General features: G+C 52.4%; 1 protein-coding gene across 1 annotated transcript; it reads right to left on the minus strand.

The window, feature by feature from the left end:
* Nucleotides 1–12,320: 12,320 nt before the first annotated feature.
* TCF15 (transcription factor 15) lies at nt 12,321–18,407 on the minus strand. The gene is made up of 2 exons (XM_032142573.3): nt 17,817–18,407; nt 12,321–12,733 (listed from the first exon to the last, which is right to left on the minus strand). Exons 1-2 carry the CDS (start codon nt 18,333–18,335, stop codon nt 12,659–12,661), a joined length of 594 nt encoding a protein of 197 aa, XP_031998464.1. The 5' UTR covers nt 18,336–18,407; the 3' UTR covers nt 12,321–12,658.
* Between the last annotated feature and the right edge of the window lie 2,376 nt (nt 18,408–20,783).

Raw genomic sequence — 20,783 nt, forward strand, 5'->3', positions numbered from 1 at the left:
TCACCTTGGCCTCCCAAAGTGCTGGGATTACAGGCGTGAACCACCGCGCCCAGAGAGGTCATTGTTTTTATATGGCTGACCCAAATGGCCTCCTACTGGCCTCCCTGCCTCCTGCCGACCGAGCCTCCACCAGTCATCAGGGTCTCTTTCTGCCTGTAGCTCTGACCAGCCCTTGCCTTGGTGAGAGCCACAGCCCCCCAGCTTTCCAGTCTAGCCCCATCTAGCTTCTTTTCTCCTCACCCCAAAGCCCACACTTAGTCACTTGGAGCCTCCATGGGGTTCCCCTGCTGCCGTAGGCTCGCCCTCCTCAAGGCTGGTGTATGGCTCTCTGCTCTACTCAGATTCCTTTACAGCTAGACAGCCCCCTCCCATCCTTCAAGAACCTCCCAGCATCACTCCTCTGCAAAGACTTCCTTGGCTGTCCCCGCCCCAGGCTGGCTTAGCTAGCTCCTCTGCAGTGCTCCCGAAACCACTCACATCTTCCACTTTCAGAGCCCCGAGCACGTTGGCATGCAAAGCACATTGGTTTGGTTTGGTTTTGTACAAGCCTTTCCCTTTCCTCAGTTCCCTGAACCCCCAGTTCCCTGCTCATAGTATGTTCTCAATAAATGTTTATTGAATAAATGAATGAGTTTGGAATTTATATTGCAGAAACAATACTCCCACCACCACTACCACCACCTCCACCAACAAAAATAATATCCAACCCAAGTTGAGGACTTGCTATGTATCGGGCACTGTGCTAAACTCTTTCGAATCTAGATCTGATTTCTATTTCACAACATTAGGAGGAAATCACTGTATTAGCCCCACTTTAGAGATGAGAAAACTGAGGCATGGTGAAATTAATCAATTTTCCCAAGGCTACATAACTCAGAAGCAGGAGAGCCGACAGTCCAAAGTGTGCAGCCCAAAGCCGTGGGCACCGCATGCAGCTGGAGGAGGTGTCTTGGCATTACTGCATCCATGGACGGGGTTTCCAGGAGTCCTGGAGTCCCATATGAAGATTGGTTGTCCATGAACTTTTTGGGTGTGGGGGCAGGTCCATTACTTGTTTTTTTTTTTGACAGGGTCTTGCTTTGTTACCCAGGCTGGAGTGCAGTGGTATGGTCCTAGCTCACTGCAGCCTCCATCTCTTGGCTTCAAGAGATCCTCTTACCTCAGCCTCCCAAGTAGCTGGGGCCACAGGCATGCATCACCATGCCTGCATAATTTTTTTTTTTTTTTTTTTTTTTTTTTTAGAGATGGTGTCTCCCTGTGTTGTGCAGGCTGGTCTCGAACTCCTGTGCTCAAGTGATCCTCCTGCCTTGGCCTCCCAAGGAGCTGTGATCCATTACTTTTTTTTTTTTTGTGACAGAGTCATGCTCTATCACCCAGGCTGGAGTGCAGTGGCGAGATCTTGGCTCACTGCAACTTCTGCCTCCTGGGTTCAAACGATTCTCCTGCCTCAGCCTCCTGAGTAGCTGGGATTACAGGTGTGTGCCATGACGCTTGACTGATTTTTGTATTTTTAGTAGAGACAGGGTTTCACCATGTTGACTAGGCTGGTCTCAAACTCCTGACCTCAAGTGATCCACCCACCTCGGCCTCCCAAATTGCTGAGATTATAGGTGTGAGCCCCCGCACCCGGCTGGTCCATTACTTTTATCAGAGTCTTAAAGGGGCTCTTGATAATTCCTACATTTAAGATGTTCCTCTGCACATAAGGGGGAAAGATGGAGAGTTTTCGAGTATTGGACTGTTGGGGTTCAACCTATGCTTTAGAGAGATCATGTTGGCTATCCATTGCAGTGTAATGCAGGGAGAAGAGATTGGAAATATCCCTAAGGTTCACTAGGAGTGGATGCGTTAATCATATCATGGTACCTTCTTCCACAGAAGGGAATATTATGCAGCCATAAAGATGAATGAAGAGTCTCTTTATGTACCAGTGTGAAATGATTCCCAAGATACATATGTCAGAGAGAGAGAGACAGGGTCTGGGTCTCACTCTGTCTCCCAGACTGGAGTGCAGTAGTGTGATCTCAGTTCACTACAGCCTCCATCTCTGGGGGCTCAAGAGATCCTTTCCCTCAGCCTCCTCAGTAGCTAGGACTATAGGCTTGCACCACCATGCTTGGCTAATTAAAATAATTTTTTTTTGGAGAGACTAGGTCTCACTATATTGCCCAGGCTGGTTTCAAACTTCTGGGCCAAAGAGATTCTCGCACCTCAGCCTTCCAAAGTGCTGGGATTGCAGGCATGAGCTACCATGCCTGGCCTTCCAAGACATAGTTTAAGTAAATACAGCAAGGTACAGGCCAGCATGTATAATTAGCTTCTATGTGTGTTTTTTAGGAAGGGAGGGATTAAGATTATAGATCTAGATGTGCTTCTATATGCATAGAAAATCTTTGGCAATATTCACCGTTAAATAGTTAGTGGAAACCCTACCTCACAGAGTTTTTATGAGGGTTACATGGGTTAATATTAGATAATTGCTTAGAAGAGTACCTGGCGCACATTAAGCATTACAGAAGATTTTATTGAATAAAATAAAAAAGAATGGCGGGCGCCTGTAGTCCCGGCTACTCGGGAGGCTGAGGCAGGAGAATGGCGTGAACCTGGGAGGCAGAGCTTGCAGTGAGCTGAGATCACGCCACTGCATTCCAGCCTGGGCGACAGTGAGAGACTCTGTCTCAAAAAAAAAAAAAAAAGAGGGTCCCTTAAGGGGTGGAGACCAGGTGACTAAGGGGCAGGGAATGAGACTTATTTTTCATGTGATGCCCTTAGACGCCTTTTGAATTTGGTACCGTGGGTAAATTTTTTAAATTTTTATTTATTTATTTATTTTTGAGACAGAGTCTCGCTCTGTCACCCAGGCTGGAGTGCAGTGGCACGATCTTGGCTCACTGCAACCTCCACCTCTCGGGTTCAAGCGATTCTCCTGCCTCAGCCTCCCTAGTAACTGGGATTACAGTTGTGCGCCACCACACCTGGCTAATTTTTGTATTTTTAGTAGAGTCAGATTTTCGCCATGTTGGCCAGCCTGGTCTCGAACTCCTGACATCAAGTGATCTGCCTGCCTCAGCCTTCCAAAGTGCTACGATTACAGGCATAAGCCACCACGCCTGGCCTATTTTTTTGAAGTTGAAATTCAATGTAGCTTGGCCAGGTGTGGTGGCTCATGCTGTAATCCTAACACTTTGGGAAGCTGAGGCAGGTGGATTGCTTGAGCTCAGGAGTTCGAGAGCAGCCTGGGCAACATAGTGAGATCCCATCTCTACAAAAAATACAAAAATTAGCTGGGTGTAGTGGGGTACACCTGTAGTCCCAGCTACTTGGGGGGCTGAGGTGGGAGGATTGCTTGAGCCCAGGAGGCAGAGGTTGCAGTGAGCCGAGCTCGCACCACCGCACTCCAGCCTGGACGACAGTGAGACCCTGTCTCAAAAAAGAAAACAAAAAACAAAAAACAAAAAAAAAAAAAAGAGAAAGAAAGAAATTCAATGTATCTAGATAGCTAAGAGATCATCTGAGGGGGTCAGGGCCTGGAAGGAGATCCCACCCAGAATCCCCGGGAATTCGCTGTAATTGGTCAAAGGCTACATTGTGTAGTGTGAGAAATCAGGACGTGAGGAAAAGGCAGGCGGGAGACACCAAAACACCCACGCCCCAGGGCCCACTATAAAAAGCACATTTAAAAACACCAGACTGGAAAAGTTTTATTATTATTATTATTATTTTTTAAATAGCAAAAGCGAGTCCCCCCAGGAGGCGCGCTGCAGCTGCGGCTGTGGCGGTTCCCAGGTGATGTCAGTCCTGGCCCGGCGCCAGTCCTGGCCCCTTGGAGACGGTCTTGGTGGGTTCAGCTTGACTGTTTTTCCTTCCTGAGACTTGAGGACACCTTCCTGTCTCAAAGAAGGAAGCCTTTCCAGGGCTTTCTGAAAGCCAGGGGCAGGGGAGGCGGTGGGCCTGGGCTGCAAGGGCAGAGAGAGGCAGGGAAGGAGGGTGGGGGTGGGGAGGAGTGGGGGCTGCCTCTGGGAGGAGAGTGAGGGTGGAGAGAGCAGAAGACAAGCCTGGCTCCTGGGTGGCTCTTTAGCCCTCCCACCCAGGGGCGCGAGGGGGTCTGCTTCTTGGGAATCCAAGGCCCGCCTCCCTGGCCCCATTGCTTCTCAGCCCTGGCTGCTTCCTGGGGAGGCCCCTGGGTGGGGTGAGGTTGGGGGGTGAGAGAGGTTCCCACAGAGTTCCCAGTTGGTCAGTGTCTTTTCTCCCTCCCTGAGCCCTGGGCCCACCCTTTCTTCTCTATGGTTAAAGGCTCTTTGCCAGTATCTTCCAGGCCAAGCGCGGTGGCTCACGCCTGTAATCCCAGCACTTTGGAAGACTGCAGCAGGCGGATCACCTGAGGTCAGAAGTTCGAGGCCAGCCTGGCCAATATGGTGAAACCCTTTCTCTACTAAAAATACAAAAATTAACCAGGTGTGGTGGCGCACTCCTGAATCCCAGCTACTCTGGAGGCCGAGGCAGGAGAATCGCTTGAACCTGGGAGACGGAGGTTGCAGTGAGCCGAGATCATGCCACTGCACTCCAGCCTGGGTGATGGAGCGAGACTCTGTCTGAAAACAAAAACAAAACAAAATAAAAAACCCAAGACTCTGCCAATATCTTCCAAACTGGGTTTCTGCAGATGGGACAATCCACAGAGCTGGGTTTCAGGTCCAACTCAGCACTCCTAGCCGTGTGACCTCAGGCTGGTCACTGCTTTCCTTTGAGTGCCACCTCTGAAATGGATTAGGTTGGCCTTACAGGGTGGTTATGCAGAGTGAGTGAGACAGAACAATGCTTCTTGGTCCTTCCTGAGTATCTGCTAAGCATCCACAATGTGCCGGTGCCGCCAGGCGCTTGGGATGCTCGGCATTTGGCACAGAGGCAGCAGAGCAGGGAGGTGAAGAGAGTGGGCTCTGGACCCAGCCTCAGTCCACATCCTGGTTCTGTCCTTTGATGGCCATGTGAGGATAGTGACAGCCCCTGTCTCACTGGGTCGTAGAGGAGTAAATGAGTTACAGGCATTGAAACAGTGCCTGGAACTGAGGCAGTGCTAGGTAAGTGTTTGCTTTTATTTTCAACTTCTGTCCAACCAGCCTTGTGTTGCTTTGACAGCTTCACGGGGCTGCTCTGGGCACTCAAAGGAGATATGTTGGGGATTCAGGGGTTGTGTTTAGGGGAGACCCAGGTCCTGCAGGTGCCCCGTCATTCATACTGATGCAGGGGTGGCCTGGAAGCTGCAGAACCATTCACACTCGGCAAAGCCTTCTCTCACCTTGGAAGCATCATTCCTAATGATGACACAGGTCTCCCAGCCATGCGTTCCCACACGTCTTAGAAGCACCCATCCCATTTTTATTATTTGCTCAGAGCCTACTTTTTCAGTAGGCCGTAACCTCCCTGAGGTCAGGTATCACATCTGGCTTATTCTCTGATCATCCCTAGAGCCTTGTGTGGTTCATGGAGAAGTTCAAAACATGTTTGTTGACTGACTTACTGACTGACAGACTAAGTCTGCCAGCCTTATGTTGGTCTACAATGTTACACTCTATCCCATGCCTCCTGCTGAGTTTTACTCCCCTGCTGTGATGCAGGCCATGGGATCTGGAGCTAGACCCCCTCAGTTGGAATCCTGGCTGTGCCATTGCCTAGCTGGGTGACCTTGGGCTTGGTTTTCTAGCCTGTGAAATGGGATGGCAACAGTACCTACCTATGTGGCTTGTTGCAAGTGAGGCCATCTCTGTATGTCACTCAGAGAAGCGCCTTGGACTAGTCAGTTCCGTCAACATCAGGACTAGGCACGCACCTGGTGAGGCCATGTGGGGGTGGTGGTTGAGAGCCCAGTGGGGCTCTGCAGCTAGAACATCTGATTCAAATCCACTAGCTCACCAGCCACTGTGTCACCTTGGCCAAGTTCTTTAACCTCCTTGTGCCTCCGTTTCCTCATCTATAAAATGGAGCAATAATACATATCTAACCAGCTTTTGAGCAAGCTCTATGTATGTATGTATGTATTTATTTATTTAGAGACAGGGTCTTACTCTGTTGCCCAGGCTGGAGTGCAGTGGTGCAATCTCGGCTCACTGCAACCTCCAACTCCCGGGTTGAAGGGATTTTCCTGCCTTGGCCTCCTGAGTAGCTGGGATTACAGGCACGCACCACCATGCTCAGCTAATTTTTGTATTTTTAGCAGAGATGGGGTTTCGCCATGTTGGCCAGGCTGGTCTCGAACTCCTGGCCTCAAGTGATCTGCCCTCCTCCACCTTCCAAAGCACTGTGATTACAGGCATGAGCCACTGCCCCCTGCGAAGCTGTATTTATTTTATGTAAAGTGCATAGCCTAGGCCTGACACGTAGTAGGTCCTCAAAAGAGTCAGGCATTTTTCCAAGCCATTCAGAAAAAAACAACTCCTAGATTTTACCAGCCTTCCCTCCCACAAGGCCAGTCTGTCCCAGCTGACAAAATGCTGGCTGTGCTGATGTGCGGAAAAGCAAGGGCCAGAGAGGGCCAGACACCCACCCTGGGTCACACAGGAGCAGTGGCCAACCTAGAATAGGCTAGGTCTTCTGTCTTGCAGCCTATTCATCCTGAGTGCCTCCCTGGTTTCCAGGCCCTGCTGGCCTGCCCTCTGACCCTAGCCCCCTGGGAGCTCTATCCCAGGCCCGTGGGGTCTGCAAATCTGGTCTGGATTAGACACGCTGAGAAGCAAACGTCAGCCCCCCCAGCCGGCTGCCCAGTGGGACCTGTGCTCACAGCTGCTGAGGCTCATAGGGACATAAATCATGGTGGCAGGAGACTCGGGGGATGGGACTACCTTAGCCTCCTAAGAGGCACAGGGGCCTGAGAGTCATGAGCAGAGACACCTGGGTCCACTGGGGATATTTTCCATCCTCTGTTGGACAAGCTAAAGCCAGGGTGCATCAGAGGGGACCAGGACACCATTTGGCAGGCCTTGCATCACAGTAGGCCAAGATCCCAACTTCTTTTTAGCTTTTCATTTTGCAATCATTTACAACATGCAGAAAAGTGACAAAAGTGGTGGGGGGAATTCCCATATACCCTGTACTCAGATTCACCTCATTTTAAGTTTGCCGTATTTACTCTATCCTTTTCTCTCACACATATATTATTTCTCTTCTGAACCATTTGAGACAGCACGTTACCTATATTGTACTTCTCTACTCCTTGATAGTACTTCAGGATGTATTTATTTATTCATTTATTTATTTATTTTTTTGAGACGGAGTCTCGCTCTGTCACCCAGGCTGGAGTGCAATGGTGCGATCTTGGCTCACTGCAACTTCTGCCTCCTGGGTTCGAGCAGTTCTCCTGCCTCAGCCTCCCGAGTAGCTGGGATTACAGGCGCCTGCCACCACAGGGTTTCACCATGTTGGCCAGGCTGGTCTCGAACTCCTGACCTCAGGTGATCCGCCCACCTCAGCCTCCCAAAGTGCTGGGATTACAAGCTGAGCCACCACGCCCAGCCTAGGATGTATTTCTTAAGCACAAGGATATCCTCTGACACAATCAGGGTGCTGTTAGCAAATACAGAAAATTTAACTTTGATGCAATACCTTAATCTATTGTTCATATCCCAATTTTGTGTGACCATGTCTCAAAAAAAAAAAAAATTGTCAACTCTACCAAGAAGGTCCCCTGTCACATTTTCCCCTCTGCAGTACAGGATCCAGTTCAAAGTCATGTATTGCATTTACCTGTTCAGGTCTAGACTTGATATCACAACTACACGAGGTAAAATATACTGTCATAAGAGACACAGATGGGGTTGAACAAAGACATCAAACTTCATATGTACGTCCCATGAGCCAATGTTTCTATGAATCCTCTAATTATATGATGTTCTACAATAATGCATCATGCTCCTGACTGTGTGGAGGTAGTTAAGAGTTAACTTGCCAGGCCAGGCACAGTGGCTCACACCTGTAATCCCAGCACTTTGGGAGGCTGAGGCTGGAGGATTGCTTGAGCCCAGGAATTTGAGACTAGCCTGCGCAACATGGTGAAACCCCCTCAAAATAAAAAATTAGCTGGGCATCGTGGTGCACACCTGTAGTCCCAGCTACTCAGGAGGCTGAGGTGCTAGGATTACCTGACCCCAGGAGGTGGAGGCTGCAGTGAGCCATGATCGTGCCACCTGCACTCCAGCCTGGGTGACAGGGTGTGACCATGTCTCAAAAAAAAAAAAAAAAAGTTAACTTACCAAATATGCCATAGTCTTCAGCACTCTGTTATGTAGTGCTTTATTTTTTAACCTAATAAAAGCCTCATCAAATGGGAGTGGCCTGGGACAATGAGGGGAACCTGAATTGCTGTGGGTGCAAGAGGTCCTGTGTTCTCAGCCCTGCTCAGCTCCAGATGCTGTGCAGCCGTGGCCCATCACCGCTCCTCTCTGAGTTTCAGGTTGCCATGGGTGACCTCTGAGGCCTTCCTGCTCATAATTGTGGAGTCAGAGAAAACAGCCCTGCATGGCAAGGAGGGAGATTTGTGTTCTTGGTGTCCCAACAGGGCCAAGGACCTGCTGGGGAACCACAGGCAGGTTGCCTCCTGTCTTGTCTCACTTTCTTCATTGTGAAATGATGAACTCAGATTATTCTTGTGCTGATGCTTCATGTGTCAAGACTTGCAGGGAGAGTGTATCCCTTTGGGGTCCAAGGTGGCCTGGCTGAGTTGGTCATTCCAACCCCTTCGGTCCTGGATTTCTTTTCCCTGAGCAGCTTTACTCCTCTGGCCCCAAGTTGGCCTGGAGAAGCTTGGCTGGGCTGGACCATCCCGGAGGTGATAGGCATGCTGGGGGAGCGGACAATGTTACAGAATGTTCCCCAGAGGAGCTGCCTATATATGCGGACCACACCTGTGCTTCTCCTCAGTCACGTGTGTGGGCTGACCTTGCAGCTCACAAAGGCTCATGGGCATTCACTGTCCATTACCAGGAAGATAGCAAGCTGCAAAATATGCATAATGGAGCACTATGCAGCTACGAAAAGGTATGAAACAGCTCTGTAAGCAACCAAGGGTCTCCAAGAAGTATGGTTAAGAAAAAAAAAAAATCTGAGTGCAGAGAGGAGTGTGTAAAATGCTACCACTTGTGTGGAAAAACATCTATGTAATTTGCCTATATATGCAGACCATCTCTGCCGGAATCCATAGGATCCTGGTTACCTTAACATAGCAATTGCCTCTGGGGACTGGAGCTGGTGGCTGGGAGAGAAGGAGACTTATTGTCAGTTTATTCTTTTGTGTGTCTCATTCAAAGGAAAGAACCAGTATGAGTAGATGTGCAAGAGGGGCTGGCTCCTGGGAAGCTGCTAATTGCATTTCTTGATCTCCATGCTGGGTGTACAGGTGTGCTCAGCTTGTGAAAATCCATTGAGCTGTACCCTTACACCCTGTGCACTTTCCTGAATGTGTCTTATACTTCCATAAAAAGTGTAAACTTGGCTGGGTGCAGTAACTCATGCCTGTAATCCCAGCACTTTGGGAGGCCAACGTGGGTGGATCACCTGAGGTCAGAAGTTCGAGACCAGCCTTGCCAACATGGTGAAACCCCGTCTTTACTAAAAATACAAAAATTAGCCAGGCGTGGTGGTGCACGTCTGTACTCCCAGCTACTCAGGAGGCTGAGGCAGGAGAATCGCTTGAACTCGGGAGGCAGAGGTTGCAGTGAGCCGAGATCACGCCACTGCACTCCAACCTGGATGACAGAGTGAGATCCGTTTAAAAAAAAAAAAGTGTAAACTTAGCATGGTTTAAATGATTTGTTAAGTATACGTGTGCTAGTTTAACGAAAACACTGCAGAGCTGGGCGCAGTGGCTCACGCCTATAATCCCAGCACCTTGGGAGGCTGAGGTGGATCACTTGAGCCCAGGAGCTGGAGACCGGCCTGTGCAACATAGTAAGAACCTGTCTCTACAAAATAAACAAATACATAAAATTAGCCAGGCCTGGTGGTGTATGCCTGTATTTCCAGCTACTCCGCAGGCTGAGGTGGGAGGATCACTTGAGGACAGGAGGTTAAGCCTGCAGCGAGCTATGACTGTGCCACTGTACTCCAGCCTGGGTGACAGAGTGAGACCCTGTCTCAAACAAAACAACAACCAAAAACTCGGTGGGATTATTGTCTTCACTGTGGTTGTCTTTGGGATAAGTGATATTTCTAGAGTCTTGTAGCATTTTGAATTTATTTGACAATGAAAACACAGTCAGAGAAACCTATAAATATTTTTTCAGAAACAGTTATCAGTATAGAAGCTTTCTGGAAGGACACTCAGGAAGCTGCCTCTGGGGAGGGGCCTGAGGGAGGTCTGTACTTTTCACTGCATACCATTTGATACAACTTGGATTACTTACCAACGCATACAGGGTCTATTAAAAACTATCTCACAAAGCAAAACAGATACTTATCTTTCTGTTCTAGCTGCTCTTACTAGTTAGAGATTGAGCCAGGGAGGCCCAGAGGGGTCAAGCAACATCTCTGGGGTCACCCAGCAAATCTGGTGGTGGAGTGGGCCTCCAGCCAGAGCACCCAAGTGTCTGCTCTGCCCCCGCTCCCAGGTTTCCTGCCATTGACAAGGCCACAGTTCTTTTCCTGTGGCTTTGCCAGAGGCTGGCTGTACCTGGCCAGGGTAGGCTCAGGGGGAGCAATGTGCTTTCCTAATCAGCTCCCAAAGGGGGAAGCACAGCCACGCTGGGACATAGGATAAGCACGACCAGTGTCCCTGGAACAGCGGGGAAGTGAGGTAGAGGGTGCTTGGAAAGCTCTCCTGGGTGGAGGACCCTGGCCCCCTGGGGCCCTCCTTCCTCTACTTCTTACACCAAAGGAATTAAGCATGGTAATTTCATGGCCTGCTCCAGCCTAGGGACTGGCAATTCCACAACTCCCTTGATCTCCCTGGGCCTCGGTTTTCATCTGTGAGGAAGACCAGGTTGGTCGGGCTCATTCCTGTGGCATCTGGCACAGTGCCTGCCACATAGAGGGTATTGGCAATCTGTCAATTTGCAAAATGGGAGCCACAATTCAGGCTCAGAGGGTCAAATGCAGGGGAGTGGGGTAGAGGCAGAACAGAGGGGATAGGAATGTGGACTCTGGGGCCAGACTGCAGTCAGTGAACATGAAATAGATCACTTGAGCTCAGGAGCTTGAGACCAGCCTGGGCAACATAGTGAGACCTTGTCTCTAAAAAAATAAAAAGTGTCTGTTAAATAAATAAACTGTTGAAATAGGCATATGAGTGTACCTTGCCGAGGAGAGGGTGGCTGCCTGGCTGCCCTGGCCTTTCCCTGGCTCTCCCACCCTCGGGCCTCTTGAGCTTCTCTGATCCTGACCTCACAGGGACACAGCCCCAGCCCGACAGCCAAGAACTCCTAGCTGCACTGATCAGCTGACCCATCGCTGTCTCTGCTGGGTCTGCAACGGGGGAGACACCAGCTCACACCTCCCAGGGCTCCTGGGAGTGTAATTGGGTAACAGGTGCTGGCTTTCCACCTGGGGCATCTCCAGGGCAAGGAAGGAGCTGCTCTGGGCTTCAAAGGTGGACGGACCTCAGGGTGTCACCCTGTCACGTGCCTCTGGGTGTCATCGGTCTTCTAAAGCATTTCAGCTAACACGGGGTAAGAATATTCCCCTTTAGCATGCACTCATTTGCACTTGTGGAAAACCACATGCCTTGTTGGTGATAGCATCAAAGAGGGATGGGTTAAAGGATGGCATGTTCACAAAATGGAATAAGAAGTAGCTCAGGAAGAAATGAAATGCCCTTTAGGTACTGACTTGGGATGATACCAAGCTAGATTAAGGAAAAAAAGAAGGAGCCAAAAGTGTGTATGCTGTGCTGTCATTTGTGTATTTGCCTGATCATTCATAGCGAATGGGACATCACAGGAAACCGGTGCCCTAGGCTGCTTGCAGAGAGGAGAGCTGGTGGCTGGAGGACAGGGTCAGGGAGACTTTTCAACACATATCCTCTGGTACCTTCTGAGTTTTGAACCGTGTGAATGAAATGAACACAGTCCTTATTCAAAAATAAATAAAATTAAGATTTCTTTACCAACCATACCAGACACCTAACAGTTGTTAAGAACATCTGATAAATAGCAGACTGAGGAAAGTTTGGTTGTGGCTCCCGGAGAGGGGTCTCTGCCTGCCTTTCCCAGTCCCACCCTCACCCCTCCAGGGCTCAGGGCAGCCCCTGGAACATCTGTGCCTCTCTCTAGGTCCAGGGGAGGGCCCACCTCTGACCTCCGATGTCCACAGGACCCTCTACAGCTCAGAACGACGTCTTTTATTTAAAAATAGCTTTTATTTTAAACTCACCAATTCTCTCTCACACACACACTCACACTCACGCACAGACACACACACACCCTCTGTCACCAACAGTCTTTGTTTTTCCAAAAGTTCTGCCTTGTCTCTGACCAGTCAGAGCTGGGCAGGCTGAATGGATCCTCACAGCTCTCCAGGATCGGGTGGAGATGTCCCCAGGGCCCTGCCCAGAGTGTCCTGGACCCAGGCCGTGGTCCCCGGTCCCTACACAAAGAAGGGGTGGGCTCGGCTCCTGGGGTCTTCTTCCCTGTCCAGCCAGTGGCTGGCTCCCGGCCTCCTTCTCCAGGGTCCAGGCTCATCTCCGTGGCCCTCGAAGGGGGGCCACCCCCCTCACCTTCAAGCAGCTGCCCCCCAGGTCATGACGGCCACCCTGCAGAGGGGGAGAAAGAGTATAAGGAGGTTCGATTAGGCCAATGTGAACACTGGAACTAACTTCTGTATCCACCAAGAAGGATCTTGATAGATAAATCACAGTTCAGCCACACAATCAAGTTCTCTGCAGCAGAAAGTAGAAGAAACCCTTTCTGGACTGATACGGACTGCTGCCAAATGACAATGTTTAAGGACAAAAGCAAGGGGCAGGCTGAATGTGCCTGTGTGCTGTGATTGCTGGAGAGAAATGCACATGGGAAATTGTGAGTGGGTTTCTTCAGAGAGGAATTTAATGATGGAGAGAGGATGGGAGGGAGGCTCTCTCCCGCTATACTGTTTTTTGAGATGGAGTCTTGCTCTGTTGCCAGGCTGGAGTGCAGTGGCACAATCTTGGCTCAGTGCAACCTCCGCCTCCTGGGTTCAAGTGATTCTTCTGCCTCATCCTCCCGAGTAGCTGAGACTACAGGCGCCCATCACCACGCCCGGCTAATTTTTGTATTCACGCTACACTTTTTTACCTTTTCCACTTCTTTCCCATATGATCTGTTGCTTGAAAAAAGATTCAATACATTTTAAAGCATAATATTTTACATGGGCAAAACAAGCACGCCCCGCAGTGGTCCTCCCCCTGCCTGACTGCATGCCTAGCGGCTCACTCGTCCACCTTCAAAAGGGGACTGGATTTCTGGCCTCCTTGCCTTCCCTCAAGGCATCCCCTTTGCCAGGAATGTGCTCGCAGGTCTTGTCTCCCTGGAAAGGTTTCTCCGTTCCTGAAATTGCCTAGCACTTCCTGCCTTTCTGGGGACATTCCATGGGGATGAATCTCAGAAGGACAAGGCAGGGTCTCTCCTTTGTCCCTCAATCTGGACTGGGATCTCAGGGAGTGGTAGGGAAAAGGAGTTCTTCACTCTGTGGTCCCATTTCCAGCCTGGGCTCTCTTGGCCAGGACCTGACTTGCAGCAGGCACCAATCAATGCAGCCTGAATTAAGTGGCAGCCATTGGAAGACAGGCTAATGGCGGCAGTCCCTGAAACCATCAGTCCCTACAGGGGCTGTCTCTACCAGCTCTTCTCATTGATATTTTCAGACTGGACACATGGGTTTCATCCTCACCGTAAGCCAGAGAGGTCACAGATGTCAAAGCACCCCCTCTTTTGAGGCCTCCAGCCACTGAATGACTGGCTCAGAGGCACCCAGCCAGTTGTAAAAGAGCTGAGCTAGAAATGTATGTTGTCCAACAATCCGTCCTGTTTTCAGGACACGATAGTGTCTGAAATCCCACTGTAAATGCTCATCACCCTGAGCCTGGCTAGATGATGGAGGAACAGGCAGCTTTCTCAGCCCACTTAGAGAAACAGCTGACCATCTGGGAGCTCTGCCCCCTGCCCCCTGCCCCCTCCACCCCCAGGTCCAGGTTGGGGCAGATCCATCCAGATGCAAGCCCAGCCTCCCTCGAGGCTCTTGCAGCCCAGGGACAGCATGTTCACTCACAGGCAGGGCTATTTTGAGGGCTGAGGCCACAGTCCCAGCAGAGCCTGGGGCTTGGGCTTCTCAGACAAACTCTGGCAGGAGTGGCTGAGAAGGGCAGATAGGGGAGGGGGTGCAATATTAAGGTTGAATTAGAAAACTGGCCTTCCCCTCTTTTACTCTTTAAGTCCTCAGGGACAGGGAGAGCCGCCCCCTCCCACCCCAAGTCTGGAGGTCATCTGGAGACCTGGGGTCCCAGAAGAATGCTGGGACTGTTCACCTCCCTGAACCTCAGTTTCTTCATCTAGGAAATGGGGACAAAATGATTTTACTTGCCATCTCAAGGTGCAGTCGAATGTGAATGCAGCTGTGTAAGCTGCTAAGTGTGCTTAGAAGGGGTCTTGATGGCCGGGTATGGGGGCTCATGCCTGTAATCCCAGCACTTTTGGGAGGCCGAGGCAGGCGGATCGCCTGAGGCCAGGAGTTCGAGACCAGCCTGGCCAACATGGCGAAACCCCGTCTCTACTAAAAATACAAAAAATTAGCCAGGTGTGGTGGCTGGCACCTGTAATCCCAGCTACTTGGGAGGCTGGGGCAGGAGAACTGCTTGAACCCGGGAGGCGGAGGCTGCAGTGAGTTGAGATCGTGCCATTGTACTCCAGCCTGGGTGACAGAGCGAGACTCCATTGCAAAAAAAAAAAAAAAAGGTCCTGACAAGACCCCAGTTTGTTTGTCCCTCAGGAACTTAGCACCAAGGGTCTTCGGGAAGCACCATGGTTAGGAGTTAGGCTCAACTGAGACAGACCTAGGCTTCGATCCCTACTTTGCCAAGGGCCAACTACTGGACCTCAGGCAAGTGATTTCATCTCACTGAGCCTCAGTTTCCCCCCCGTAAACGGGAGTTACTTTACAGGATCACACAAGCTAACACAGGATTACACAGGCTAAATCTAGGTAAAGCCTTGGCACAGTGTTGGGAACACAGTAAATGTTCAATAAATGTTCATAAGTATTATTATCAGCATCGTCTATTGACAGTGCCTCCTGGTCCCAGCTACCTTCTGGGTATACCAACAGGGGAGAGCCTCACAAGATGGTCCTGTCCAATCCTCACCCCCAGGTGACAAAGGGAAGACAGGGCAGAGACAAGAACCCCCTTTCCACTTCCCACTTGCTAATTCTACGCCAGAGGGCCACACCTAACCCCTCCTTCAACAGAAAGATGCTACAGGGAACTGTTTCCATGGCAACCCCAATTCCAGACTGGCCAGGATGGGAGGGAGCTGGTGGCTCAGGGTAAAGGAACAGGGTCTTGGGTCTTAAAGCTCTCTGGCCCCCAAAGCTCAGAAGGGAGCAAGAGCTCCCCAAGACAGCCAGTTTTCTTCCAGCAGAGTCTTCAAGGGGCCATAGCTGGCCAGGATCGCCCCTCTCGCCTATTCCCAGAGGAGACCGTGGGGTTGAGAGCATGGTTTCCACAGCCAAATTTGGCTGAGTTCTTGGTCCCATAGACAGATCCCAGGGAAGCAGCCAGGCCCAGGGGAGGCCCCTGTGAGCTGTGGGACAGGCCTGAGACCTGCAGAGAAGTCCCCCAGCCTGCCTGCTGTGGGGGTGGACACACGACAGTTACAGGGACTTCCCCCTGTAACCTATCCCATGTCCCAACAAGGCAGGCCTGAGTTTGAATCCTGGTTCCATCACTGACTGTGTGTCTCTGCGCCACTGGCAGCACCTCTAAGCAAGTGGGGATAACCGCAGCGCCTCATTCCTGGCTGTTGCAGGATTTTAATGATAACTCATAAAGAGCACTTAGCACAGATCAGTGCTCATGAAGGCTGCTGTCACTGCTGTTATTGGCTATTGTGCTCCTCCTCTGCACTCCTGCCACTTTTAACCTCTTCCCTCTTCCTTCTCTAGGCCTCAGCTCTTGCTGTATGCCCCAATCCTAGAACACCCTTTCCTACCCCTTCATCGGCCTGCGCCTGTTCTAAAGCATCCTTCGGAAATGTGACACAGAAACCCTGTCAGCACTCACCCTGGGTTGGGGGCTTTCTCTGGGCTCTGAGAATCCCTTTGTGCTTCCCTCCCCCCACCATCAGACCACAGCATCCTCATCTTCATCTCCCTGCCCTGACCCTGCGGCTGCACTGTCAGGTCCTGACTGGTGGATGGGTGGGGACCTACACCCTGCTTCTCTGGGGTTCTCGGAGCCAACAGAAGGCAGCTGTTGGGTAGCTAAGGGTTGCTAACTGGAAAGAATGGGTGAAAGACAGTCAGGGAGTATCCTTGAGAGCCCCTTCAGGCCTTCCCATCCCAGGAAGCCTTAAAGGCTGACTCCTGGCTTCTCAGTCCGGCCTGGGGTACTGACAGGGGCCCACAGCTGGGAGCAGCAGGGACCCTGGAGAGGGCACAAGCCTGAGGCTAAGAAGACCGACTCAGGGCAACTAAGGCAGCCAAGTGTTGAGAAACCAGGCTGGATGTCTCATGAGCCAGACAGAGGGTGGTCTCAGGCCAAGATGCAGAGGCCTCCGCAGAACAGGGTGGAGCAAGGAACCAAGGGCAGCTGTGAGAATCAAACAGCAGGGAGTCAGGGGCCTAACTCCAATTCCCCATGCCCTTCCACTTGGCCACCAAAAGTCAGTACTCTCTCAGCCTCAGTTTCTCCGGATGTAAATGGTAGCTGCTGGAATACAAATTGTTCGACAGGCTTCTTTACTGTAGGAAAAGCCCAGGCCAGAAAGGCACACGGTCTGGGGATGAAGCAGGTTCCTTGGAGCCTGGGCAAGGTTTCAGCCAAGAGGCCACCTCTGCTGCCACACAGCCCCCGCCCACCCCTACCAGCCTGATCCACTTCCTTGCTCAGGACACACTGCAGGAGCTGCACACCAGCTCCCTCCAGCTGACCCAAGAGTGCCCTCTCCCAACACCACGTCCTTTTGGGGGCTGGGGACTCTCAGGGGGCCCCTTCTTCACTCCTACTGCTCATCCGCTAGGTACCTCAGGCTCTCGGTTGGGGGCTTGTGGCCTCCTTTCTTCTCAGTCTCCTGCTCTTGGGCTAGATCTTAGGACAGGGGACAATTATTTCAAGGTGGGGGCAACACACACCGGGCAAACCCAGGGCCAGCACCCTGGCTTCCCAACTGAGTAAATGTGGGCAGGTGATTCCATCTCTGATGCTCAGATCCTCATCAGGATAAAATGGGCAGAAAGACTACCTGCTTGAAGGGATTCTTGTGAAGGCAAAAAAGTGGATGTAGAGCGCACCAGCACAGAGGAAGACTCAATAAAAGATGGTCTTTGTTATTCAGTCCTCATGCCGTCTTCCCAGCAGGAAGGAAGTACCAGCACACCTTTCGTTGGAGGGGATATTCCACACTGAGCAGTTAAATCAGACCCAAACTCTGGTTTTCCTGCATCCTTTCTGTTTGGGGGACAGGGCATTAAGTCAGTGGTTCTGTTCCACACCAGACCCTGGGCTTGGGGTGCCGCACCCAGCACGAATTCCACGTCCTTCCCTCGGCCTCGTTGGGGCCCCTGCACCTCTCCAGCTCCTGGAGAGGCACCGTCCCCCGCCTACTCCGACCCGGCGGCCTCAGAGAGGGACGCAGCACACTCACCCCCTTGCGCTGGTTGCTGAGGCAGAAGGTGCAGATGGACCGCGGCTGGCGGCCGCTGTCGGCGGCGGCGGGGACGGCGCTCTTGGCACTGCCGGCGGCGCGGAAGCACGGCTGCCCGTCGTCGGCCGAGTCGCCCAGCAGCAGCACGTTGGCCAGGTGCGCGATGTAGCTGGACGCCAGGCGCAGCGTCTCGATCTTGGACAGCTTGCGGTCCACCGGCTCGGTAGGGATGAGCGTGCGCAGCGCCGTAAAGGCCGTGTTCACGCTCTGAGTGCGGTCCCGCTCCCGCGCGTTGGCCGCCTGCCGCTGTCGCACCACCACCACGGGGCCCGCGCCGCCGCCCGCCCGCCGCCCGCCCCCGGGGCCCGGGCCTCGCCGCGCCGCCTCCAGGCCCTCGCAGCAGCCGAACGACTGGTCCGACGCGTCGCTCTCGCTGCGGTTCTCCTCGTCCTCGCTTAGCAGCCGCACGTCCGGGTACAGCACGTGCGCGCCGACGGGCCGCAGCAGCGCGAACGCCATGGGCGCCGGCCGCGTCCCTCCGTGCGCCGCGTCCCAGCGTTGGCCGCGCCCCGCAGTGCGCTCCCGCGCGCTCCCACGGCCCCGCCGGCCCCCGCCTTATAGGCGAGGGAGGGGCCAATGGCAAGGCCGCCCCGGCCGGGGGCGGAGGGCTCCGCCGGGCCAATGGGGAGGCGCCCGCCGCGCCCTGGCCAATGGCGACGCACCCACCGCCTCCGTTCCCCAGGTTGAAAGCGGCCCGGGAGCTGGTGGCCCACCCCGAAGGCTCCCATTCCCGGCTAGCTAGCCCGGCAGATGCTGGAGGTCTGGGCGAGTCGGCCGGGGCGGGCCCAGATCCGAACTTTTTGTCCTCAGCCTGGACCACCAGGGAGTCGCGGGCAGGTCCCTTTCTCCTCTCTGGGCCTCAGTTTCCTCGTTCGGAGCGTTCAGATTGCAGAGAAATAGTGTCTTTCTGCCCTCAAATTCTAATCCTGTAGTTCTGCAACTTTCATGTGCGTAAGAACTGGGGAAGGGGCTTTTGCTATTACAGAGTCCCAAATTGCACCCGTTCTGATTGAGCAGTTCTGGAATGGGCCCAGGAACCTGCATTTTGTAACAAGCCATTGGTGATAGTGGTGGTGTCCGTGGAGAACACTTGGAGAAAAGCTATAATCTTTCCAAATGAGCATTCGATAGTGTCTTGTCCCTGAAGACAAACTTAAATAGAAAAAAAAAAAAGCAAAACAAAACCACAACACACAAACACCAGTAGTTCGTTCATTTATTCAACAAATATTTGTTGGGTCCCTACTATGCGCCAGGCATGGTTTTAGGTCTGAGGATACAGCCATTAACAAAATAAATTCTTCACCCTCACGGAACTGACGTTTTGGTTGAGGAACTACTGTGTGCCAGACTCGGTGCTATATACTCTATTACTCTCTCTCACTCGGTGCTATATACTCTATTGCGCCCAGCTGAGGCTGCAGGATGGCAGCTCTGAGTTACAGGTAAGAGAGCTCTGGCCTTCAGTCATACAGGTGGGAGTGGGGGCGCTAGCTCCAGCCTGTCCGGTTTCACTACCTCTTGGAATCCTACAACCACCATCCCATCACACACACACTGGCTATCTTTCCTCTATGCCTGTTTGCCTTCTAGAAACCTTAGATTGTTCAGCCTGATGTGTCCTCCTCAGAGAATTGCTGAGCCAACGGTGGTAGCCGGGGTCTCGATCTCACTCGTGCCTGCTGCTCAGCTGTCTCCAGGCACTAGCTAAACCAGCATCCACTTGGCCTTGAAAATTAGCCCGAATGGCAGCCGGTGTAGCAGAGAGAGCGCAGGGAGTGGAGTTGAAAGGCTTCTAGGTGCATTTTGGCTCCTCTGGGCGTCTGTTTTCCTGACGATGCCTGCAGCTCTGCCATGCTGTGCTTTCCCGGCTTCCCTGATCCAGGCCAGAATTGGGGGAAGAAGAGGGATCGAGGGGTTTCCCATGGCTGCCAGGGGAGGAGCCCCTTAGGACCCAGGGTCTGCGGGAGAGTCTGTTCCCACACCTGGATCCCCCCACCGCCACCATTTGACCGTGACCCCAGCCAGGCTGGGCTTTGGGGAGGAGGAAGGCAGCCAGCATGGGCCCCCTCCCCGCAGGGCCGGTCCCACACACAGCCCCAGGCCAGGCTGCTGCTTCCTGAGCCGATGAATTATTACCGGGAGATTTCCTTCCCTGTCTGCGCCTCCTCACAGGGGCTCCCAGCTCACTTCACTTTCGCTTTCTCCCCCTTCTCCCCCTCCTCTCTGCTCCTGACCCTCAGGCAGCTTGAAATTCCTCTGTCCAGCCCCCTCCCAATTCCACCTCTAGCTGGAGATGCCAAACAAGGCGTGAACTGGGCCCGGAAGGCGAAAAGGGGCTTGCCTTGTAGGCGCATTCATTTATTTGCTCCTTAGGCAGATTTTGACACTTGGGACCCTGGGAGTAAAAGAAAACCATGAATGAGACTGAGACAGGCCTTCTGCAGCCGAGAGGGGAAGGCGAGCTGTAAACAAAGGATTTCAAGACAATGTGGTAGGAGCAAGCCAGGGTCTGGTATCAGAGAGACCCAGTTCCCGTTCCAAGGTTAGCTGCTTCCCAGAGTCTCAGTTGCCTCCTCTGAAAATGAGATAATAATAGTACCCATTCCCAGGGCTGGTGATGGTTCCATGAGTTTGTGCCAGTAGAGCTGGGGCCTGGCACACAGGAGTGCTCAGTACCTGAGAGGAGTTTGTGCTACTGTTTTTAGGGGCTGGCGCCAGCCAACTGCCTGGGAAAGGGCTGAGCAGCATTGACTTTTCTAGGTCTTGTCCCTGGGAGTGCGGAGGGGACTCCTACCACATTCTCAGCTCACCTACACAGGGGACCTCAGCTTCCCCCATTCTCTGTGCCTCACTCTGCTCCAGCCACACTGGCCTCCCCGCTAAACCTGGAGCCCACTTCTTCCT

The sequence above is a fragment of the Hylobates moloch genome, unplaced genomic scaffold, assembly GCF_009828535.3.
Source record: "Hylobates moloch isolate HMO894 unplaced genomic scaffold, HMol_V3 SCAFFOLD_21, whole genome shotgun sequence".
NCBI lineage: Eukaryota > Metazoa > Chordata > Mammalia > Primates > Hylobatidae > Hylobates > Hylobates moloch.